General features: G+C 36.8%; 1 protein-coding gene across 1 annotated transcript; it reads right to left on the bottom strand.

Annotated features, from left to right (window-relative positions):
- Positions 1-2,911: 2,911 nt before the first annotated feature.
- On the bottom strand, positions 2,912-6,786 carry LOC112802636 (uncharacterized). The gene is made up of 6 exons (XM_025845929.3): positions 6,313-6,786; positions 5,614-5,781; positions 4,449-4,665; positions 3,987-4,178; positions 3,324-3,592; positions 2,912-3,239 (listed from the first exon to the last, which is right to left on the bottom strand). The coding sequence occupies exons 1-6, from the start codon at positions 6,577-6,579 to the stop codon at positions 3,054-3,056; spliced, it is 1,299 nt and encodes a 432-aa protein (XP_025701714.1). The 5' UTR covers positions 6,580-6,786; the 3' UTR covers positions 2,912-3,053.
- Positions 6,787-9,586: the final 2,800 nt, after the last annotated feature.

The following is a 9,586-nucleotide window of genomic DNA, read 5'->3' as shown; positions in this document are numbered from 1 at the left end:
AATAGAACGAAAACAGGGTTCATCGTTCTCGTCGACGAAGAAAGGTCGGACATCCTCAACAGCTCGGATTTTGAAAAAGTAATTTTTTAAATTATGAAAGGACTCGTCAAAAATGGAAAAAATCTTCCTACCCTGAATAATACGAAAGGATAGCCCACCTGTCTTTTTGGAACCAAAAGGTTTGGTTAAAACAAAGAGGTAAAAGAAAACTTTTAGGGAAGGTCAGACATCAAGTTCCCGACAAAGTTGGTATATTTTCAAAAAAGTCCACGAGTTAGGGTGAAGTTGGAAAAGAGCGACATAAGTCCAGAGGACATTGATTTCAAAGTCGGAAAAAGAAAGCCTAACGTCTAGCTTAGTGGAAAAGCAGTCATAGTCGTAAAAGAAAGGGTGTTCCGACCTATCCAATGGAAAAAAATATACCCTTTTCTCAAGGTTAGCTACCAATATCTCATAGTTTCGCTCATCTTCTTGGTTTTCACACAACCTATGGTGCGTACGGAAGGTTTCAGCATATTCTCTATCAATAACGGGACATGAGTAATGACAGAAATATCTACCCAGGTTAAGTGAGAGGGAACTTTGGTCAACATATTGTGAATTATAGAGAAAAACATAAAAGGTATACCTACAAATACAACAAACAAATTGTTACAAAGAAGTCGGACACCAAACAAAGAAATCGGATTTTCAACAAACTGTGTGAAATATTCAATTTTAAAAGGTTTTTTCACAAGCAAATTCAAGAATTAGAAATTGCGTCACTTCCGAACTACAACAACACCATTTGGAGACAATGCAATATATAGTCCATAGCAGCAAAACAGCAACAGTTTTCAATAAACTTCAAAGACACAGCAAGTATCGACAATGAAAAAGGAAAAGCAAAGGTCCCCTTCAACATTTCAAAATCATTACTCAAGGTATCACTCAAAACTAGGAGTTACAAGTACTACCCTAAGCAGTCATAACGAGAAAAACGGGCAAAAGCATCAACCTTGGGAAGTAGAAGGGCACGTCAAGCAGCAAGAAACACGAACATTCTCTTCGAAAATGTAAAACGAAACCTTTGACAGATTCACGATAAAGAAATCTGGAACTGGAATGCAGTAACAAAGCAAGAACAAAGGAAAAAAGGCAAAGGGGTTTTTTATGAAGGAAACAAAGCAAAATAAGAGTTGTTCAGAAATGGAAAAAAGGGAAGAAGAAAGGGGCGAAGCTTTTATAAGAAACAAGGGACAAAAAAGACATTTTGCACCCCCTCTTTAAAGCCATGTGTGGATCCCCAGGAACTGCCACGCAACGTTCGCCATATCATTAAAGTGGCAACATTTCAAAATTTCAAAACACGTCGCCTACCCGACCTCTTGAAGGCGGCGTACCCGACAATAGAGACTGAAGCCACGAATGCTTGCGTCCAACCTTATGAAAGCTCGGATTCAAGCAGGGACACTGTTCATACCCTGACCGATTAAGGATAAAGGTCATTCGAAGGTGGCCTCTTCCACTTACCCAACCTCCTAAGAGGTTGAGAGAGGTCGGGTGCGACAAAGAGGTCCAACCTTACTTATCTAAATAAGTAACTACCTCCTCAAAACCTCTCCTGTTATTTCTATCTCACCTAGAAGATAGATCCCAACAAACTCGCAAGATAAAGGGAACGATTATCCACTAACAAAGGTGAAACTACTCCAAAAATGTGATTATCTTTCTACTATAAATACACTGACACCCCTCAAATATATTCACGTCCCATTCTACTAAAAACTTGCCTAAAGCCTTTGCTAACTTAAGTATCGGAATCTCTTGCAAGTACCACCCCGCACATTCTCACGAGAAACTCGGACGACGGCATCTCAACGCCAACACAAGTCGGACGCTGCCTCATAAGGAGTCTGGCCCAAATCACCGTTTTAGGTAACCCTCGAAACAACTACCAACCATTACACTAACAAAAATTCAATAGCACACAAGCATTTGGTTCAACAAAATAACATTATTAAACTTAATCGAGCAACGTGCAACCAAGCTAAACAAGCAAAATGATAGTCAATTACTCACAAACAGTTCTTTTTTCAAATAAAAAAGATCATCCAAAAGTAATAGGCATTTTCTGTGGAGGGCAAAGAATAGCACTAACCTTGTAGAGTTGTAGTTTACCGTAGCACCACCACCTCCATCCGTGCTTTGCACAAACCCGACCTTGAAACTAAGCACAGCTCGTGGACACATTATGCCCTGTGGACACAATCACACACCACCGAGCACGGCCGTGAAAAACACTAAACCCAGCCTATGCATGCAAAGCACGGTCCGTTGAAACTACTCAATCCTTGCCCCGTGGATTAAAAGCACGACTCGAGACTTCTATCACCTCGAATCTTTGGTGGATGCAACACTACAATAGCAGAGATGTTTCAGTTGAGGAAATGACTAATGAAAATGTTTAATGGGTTGTTTAGATACACGAACCCAATGTACACATTTAGAAAGGAACAAAAATTTGGAGCCATAGGCTTGTTTAGATGCACGAACCGGAGCAGAAAGTACATGTCTTGGTCACAACTTTTATAAGCATTATTGCCTCATTCATTTATGAAATTGTTATTTTTTTTTTCAGTAATACTGTTGAATAATAGCAAATATCCCCCTCGTCTGATTGTGAAAGAAATCATTCATGAGAGACTCAACTATTATTTTCTTATTTTGAGCTTCTGTATTTGCATCCAAAATTCTTTCACAAGATCTTTGTATCTTCGACCGCGACTGTATCCACAATGTTTGAACTTTGAAGAGCCTAAGAGAATATTTATTTTGAATGTCCGTGTTTATCACTTTATCTCTATTTTGAAAATTGAAGCCATTGGAAGAGATTAGGAAAGGCTCAAATTCAATATACCTACACGAATGATGAACTCAAATTCCGCTTGAGCATGTATAAAAAACGTAGCCAGGAGATAAAATCAAGATCATTGTCATAATTGGAACAAAAAGAAAACCAAAAGGAAAACAGAAAATATCTACTATGCAAACAAGATGAGCAAGATAGCCACCTAACCATATCTTCCCCTACCTCTTCCTCTTCCCCTTCCCCTTCCCCTTCCCCTACCCCTACCCCTACCCCTTCCCCTTCCCCTTCCTCCATGTGATGTTTGATGGCTGCCACCATAATCCCTTTCATATGTGAACATGCTCATTCTAATGTCTTGCACCTCAGCTTCATGGGGATCCCCTTGTACCTAATCAAGTAGCTGATGGATTGGAACAGGTACAGTGAATACAGAAAGAAAAAAAGAGAAGACTAAAGGGATTAAGCTACTGACCGAACAATCTTCAAGGTTAAATTGATTCTGAAGCTGCCTAGCAAGCTGCCCATCACGACTAACGTCCGACACCTCGTCTTTCTTCAATGGCTTTGCCTGGGCTTTTCTAGTTTCATATTCTTCAAGAGTATATACAACCGGATCTTCTTCTTTCCCTTTCCCTCTATGTTTCCGACCCTTAAAACGGCAGTTTTCCTGATTTGGTTGATTTAGTTTCTGAAGTAATTTTTGGGCAGCAGCTTGATTTTGCACAGGAACAGGTTCCACAGCTGTCGGAAGGGGTCAATATCGCGAAAAACATGAGAAACAACGTGGTACAGGCAATTATGTCTTATTTAAATGCTAAACAAGACATGGTTTTCATATTGAAGCTACAATTCATCAGTACATTCCGAAACACTGTCAAGTCTATACACATATATAGTCACAGATGTGGAAAGTCAACTTGTTAAACCATGTCATTTGTATATGGTCTCCAATAACAAGTTTATAATGTTGACATTCCTCAATGAATTGAGAAACTGATGGCATTCCATGTTTCAACTAACAGACTAAAAGAAAACTAAAGGCAAACAATATCAAACCTCATAAATTTTTCCTGTTCTGAACTTTAGCTCTATCATAGACACAAGAAGTAATTAGAAAAGGATCAGACAAAAACACCTTCTCTGGGTCTTGGTTCTGAAGTACTAGGTTTGTCCACAGCTTTTTCTGAGGGCAATTTGGGTTTTAAATTTACATCGGAGGAGATATCTGCTTTCTGAGTATGGCCTCGGTGTGAATCAGTTGCCTTCATCTTAGCTTCAGCAACCACAGCAGTGGGCTTACTACTACTAGACTTATAATCTGCATAGCCTGCCCAATATCACTATCTTTGTCAATTCCACAAAAACAATTTGTGAGTTTTGAAATTTCAATTGCAAGGAATGCATTTGGTGTTTAAAGTCAAACTGTAACATAGTCATTCATATCAATCTTCATTTAGCATCAAATGAAATTAATAAAAGGTTAAAAGTTGAAAGACAAACTTTTGTGCCATTGATCCTACCACCATTTCTGATAGTTCTTGGTTTGGTATAACTAGCAAGAAAAAGGAAAGAAATACAAAAAGATTCCCATTTTGACCTGAGGAAGATCCAACCTGCAGCTTCACAAATGGAGGAGGTCCACCTGCGTCACGATCCTCTAGATGTCTGAGAGATGATCGGGAAAATCCTGAATATTTTTGGTTCATCTGCCACTCTTCATAGAGTGATTGCACAACGCCTCCTAAAACAGTCAATGCTTTAGGATTTAAGCAAGCTATACCATTATGAACTGCAACTTTGTTTTCCAAACAGATCTGTCCAATGGCAATAAAATAGTATCGTATTACATAATGCTGATTTAGGAATACACATAAGAATAAAGATATATAGAAAGAAAGAAAGAGATAAGGAAGTATATAGAGGTGATTTGGGTACATTTGGAAGCGTTAGTTTTTGTGAGCACCCTCATATATGGGAACCCTTTCTTTCTCTCCTGTCTAATCTGAGTATTATGTATACAGCTAGGTCTTTGATAGAAACAGGTTTACGAGCAGAAATTGAAGGAATAACTAGCATATTGATATAACCTGAATGGATACCAATAAGCTATAGCAATCAAGAAGCACAATATCAAAAACAAAAGAAAGAAGGAAACTCCCTGAGCTTTTGACGGTCCGAGCTCTTCCATGATTCTGCTAATTTCCCTAACCTTGCACATTCTTGCACTCTATACAAGTATTCCCTCAGTTACCACTAGAGGACACTTAATTCTCTTTCCTATTCCTCTCCCTCTCCCTCAATTCCTTCCAAGACCCCTCTCTCTATACCCTAAATCCTAAACTCTAGGCAAAATAAAAATAGTGTACATGGTCCTCAAGAAGAACTGATTCATTCAGATTCTGGATTTAGAATTACTTCACTACAAGGCATTTAAAGTTTTAAACAGTATATAAAATACACTAATCAATGTACTGATCTTTAAAATATAAATTTTTTAAAAATAGTAAGTTTAGTTTTGATGAACTAACCGTGTAAAATTTATGTCTAAATCACATCCGTTCTTTTCGATGACTATTCCCGCAGTCAATGTCAAAGATAGTTTATCTTTGCTAACATACTGTCATGTAATTGGATGCATGTGTAAAACTGTTTTACACTCAGTATCAAAATTAAATTCAAATACTAATTGTAACAGAAACTATGCCCTCTGTAATTATCCCATAGCAAAGAAATAAACAAAGAGAAATCAAATAAAGCATTACCTTAGTACCAGGAGCCACATTGTCAGGTATAGACGGGATGTGAGAATATTCAATACCAATTATCTCGAAGTGCCCATCAGTGAGACACAACCTAAGAAGTCTCCGGCCACCAGAATTTCTTGTTACGTCATCCACACTGCTCTTAGAAATGTCCCTCACTGAAGATATCTGCTAAAACTAACAAAGACTCGGTCACCATTTCCTTTAAAACAAGAATAATTAAAATGGCACAAAGGTATATTAAGGAAGCAGCAAATCAAACCATTTGGTGTTTGAACCGCATCCAGGTCCTATTACCAGGAACCCATTAGTGTGGCTCCAAACTATATAAATTCTCATGAGCAATGCTACATGACCAACAAAATTCATTACTTTTTTGGCTAATACTTGTCAACAAAGGTATTTTTATATTTAAATTCTAAATCCTAAACCCTAATATTATAAAACTAAAGTGGTGGCCCAAAGTGATATTAATAAAAAGTGTTGGCCCTAACATTTCTCAATTCTCATATAGGGCAGTCCTACCAGGATTTTTGACATTCTCAGGAACCCTAGACCACTGAATACGGACCATAATACTTATCCCATTAACGAACCTCACTTGGTATCAAACCATAATTATAAGCTACAAAAAGAATGACTTGCAGAAAAAAAGAAAAAGTAAATATTTAAGGGAACAAAGAGACACAGTTTCCATGCCTGAAGGACTTTGGGACCATGAAGATATGAAGAAGGAGAGCTACGAAGAACAGAAGGTTCGGGCAAGGACTTAGCTCCGATGGATCTAAGGTCGGCATTAAGGAGCTCCGACTCGACGGAATCGACGACCATTGAAGTGTCATGGGCCAGCGCCCGTTGAATCATGACGGTGGCCTTCAATTGATCATTTTCTTGCAGGCACCAACCCCTTCTTCTTAGGGTTTCCAGCAATGTTCCCGAATCCGAATCATAACGACTCTCTGCCATTTCAATTTTTTGGGTGTTCGCAAGTGGCAAGTCTCTTCCTTTCTCTTTTACCTTAGGGAGGCTGCAATCAATCGAATTGTTCCGGGCAAATTACCAAAATCGCCCGAATTTTAAATACGGGCGCATCTTTAAAGATGAGTAATTTACTTGAGGTTTTTAAAATTGGATGTTAGTCAGTAGTCACACATTTTGTTATTTTTTGTATTGGATTAATAATGGTGTTTTTTTAAATTATGATATACTGTAATTTTTTTAAAATATGGGATGATTTAATGTACGGAGTATAAATCGGATCGTCCAATTTTTAAGAAGTACAGAAATCGGACTGTCCGATTTTTAGGTACACAAATTGGACTGTCCGATTTCTGTACTCGAACCCTCCGATTTGTGTTAAAAAAATTTTAAAATTTTTTCAATACAAATCGATGGGTCCGATTTGTGTACCCCTATAGTTTTAAAAAACACCACAAATCACCACGTTAAAGTATAACACTCATTCTACTACTATATCAAAATTTTTTAACCTTAGTCACATGCTCTCAAGTTTTTAATACTTATAGGACTGTCGCAAGAATTTTTTTTCTTTGATTTAAAATACAATAAAAATATAATTTTTAATTTAAAAAAAATTCATTCTCACATTAATGTTCAAATTAAATTAGACTAAAAAATATTTGATTTGTAATTTTATTATTATTAAAAATTAAAATGTTAAAATTGTGTCTAATAAACAAATAAAAAAGGCAAATAAAAAAAATCACAAAGATAAAAATAATAAAGAACACAAAATTTATTCCATTCATACAATTAATTATTTCAAAGAGTAAACTACCATTTCTATCCATAAAAGTTGAAGATGCTGACATATTTATCCATAGAAGACGAAAATTATCATTTGTATCCACAAAAAATGAATTTTGCAAGCAAAATTATCCAAACCCTAACAAATTAAATAAAATTTCTAAACTACCCTTTTCTCCACCACTACCACTCGCGTTATATTTTTTCAATTATCTGCATTACGTCACAAATAATGCGGCTAAGAGACAAAAGTGGATAAAAGTGAAGTATGAACAAAAGCATATCAGGGTCTCTACCAGTCTTTGGGAACGAAAGAAAGAGAACAAGGTATATATAGAATCGTAAAGAGCCGTGAAAGAAGAACGAGAGATTTGGATCATGTTAAGTGCATAAAGGATAAGGATGGAGAGGTGTTGGCTCAAGAGGATAAGATTAATAAAAGGTAGAAGAGCTACTTCTATGAGTTATTTAATGAAGGACATAAGACTCTTCCGAGCCTTGGTCAGTTATGCACAAGGGAAGGAGATCAAAACTTTGACTACTATCGAATGATTCGAGGCTTCGAGGTAAAAGAGACTCTAAAGAAGATGAAAATTGGTAGGGCAGTAGAACCTGATAATATCCTGATTGAGGTTTGGAAGGGTCTTGGAGGAAAAGACATCAATTGGTTAACCAAGTTTTTCAATGAGATTTTAAGGTCAAAGAAGATGTCTGATGAGTGGAGAAAGAGCACCTTGGTTATCTACAAGAATAAGAGGGATATACAAATTTTCGAAAACTATTGAGGGATCAAGCTCATGAGCCATACCGTGAAGTTATGGAAAAGGATGATAGAACGGAGGTTGAGAAAAGAGACATAAGTAACAGAGAACCAAATTGGATTTATGCCAGGCAAATTCACCAACGAAGCGATATACCTGTTAAGAAGAATGATGGAGAGGTATCGTAGTAATAAAGGGAATCTACATATGATGTTTATTGATTTGGAAAAATCGTATATAGGGTACCAATGGAGGTCTTATGGAAGGTTTTAGAAAAGAAGAGAATAAGGATCACATATATTCGTGCAATTAAAGACATATTTGATGGGGCCACAACTAATGTGAAGACTCGAGGTGGTGTGACAGAGAAATTTTCTATTGGTATAGGATTACACCAAGGATCATCTTTAGCTCCATACCTTTTCACATTAGTCTTAGAAGTACTCACAGAGCACATCCAAGAGCCTGTGCCATGGTGTATGCTTTTTGCTGATGATATCTTTCTTATGGGAGAGTCAAGGGAAGACCTAAATAAGAAGTTGGACTTATGGAGAGAAGTTATAGAAGTGTATGGTTTGCGTATAAGCTGTAGCAAAACGGAATATATGGAATGTAAGTTCGGTCTGAGAAGAGAAAATCCTAATATAGAGGTGAAGATTGGAGAAAACATCTTACGAAAAGTTAAAAGTTTTAAGTATCTTGGGTACATCATACAGGATAATAGAAAGATTGAATAGGATGTAAATCATAGAATCCAAGCAGGTTGGTCAAAATGGTGGAGTGCATCTGATTTTATATGTGACAAAAAAGTGCCTTTAAAACTTAAAGGTAAATTCTATTGCACTGCTATAAGATCGGCTATACTTTATGGTATGGAGTGTTGGGCAGACAAAGGGGAGTACGAACATAAGCTAAGTGTGGCAGAGATGAAGATGTTGAGATCGATGAGTGGTCATACGCGATTGTATAAAATAAGGAACGAAGATATAAGAGAGAGAGTTGGAGTAGCACAAATTGTGAAAAAGATGGTATAATCGCGTCTAAGGTGGTTTGGACATGTGAGAAGAAGACTGACAGAACACCCAGTTAGGAGGGTGGATGAGATGGAAGATGAATAAGGGATGAAAGGCAAAGGAAGATCTAAGAAAACCATCCATGAGGTGGTCAAACGAGATATACATATAAACGGTTTATAGACCATCCATGAGGTGGTCAAACGAAATCTACATATAAACAGTCTCTCTATAAACATGATACACAACAAAGCTCAATGACTCATTTGATTCATGTAGCCAACCCCACTTAGTGGGACAAGACTTTTTTATTGTTGTTGTTGTAAACTTAAAAAATATCATATCAAAACTAAATCTACTTTTTGAGGATATTTTTAATATTTAATACTTTTTACAATTTAAAAAAAAAATTGTTTCAATCTACTTTTTGAG

This window comes from Arachis hypogaea, chromosome 5, assembly GCF_003086295.3.
Source record: "Arachis hypogaea cultivar Tifrunner chromosome 5, arahy.Tifrunner.gnm2.J5K5, whole genome shotgun sequence".
Taxonomy (NCBI): Eukaryota; Viridiplantae; Streptophyta; class Magnoliopsida; order Fabales; family Fabaceae; genus Arachis; species Arachis hypogaea.
The sequence above is the reverse complement of the archived record's forward strand: the minus strand, read 5'-3'. Positions and strand labels throughout refer to the sequence as shown.

What these genes read in the sequence shown, in the direction of transcription:
- LOC112802636 (XM_025845929.3), bottom strand. Translation starts at nt 6,579, where the DNA reads ATGGCAGAGAGTCGTTATGATTCGGATTCGGGAACATTGCTGGAAACC. An exon ending in ATGTGGCTCCTGGTACTAAG is followed by an intron (nt 4,666 to 5,613) that starts GTAATGCTTTAT and finishes GCCATTGGACAG; the next exon opens with ATCTGTTTGGAAAACAAAGT. An exon ending in AGAACCAAGACCCAGAGAAG is followed by an intron (nt 3,593 to 3,986) that starts GTGTTTTTGTCT and finishes CCCTTCCGACAG; the next exon opens with CTGTGGAACCTGTTCCTGTG.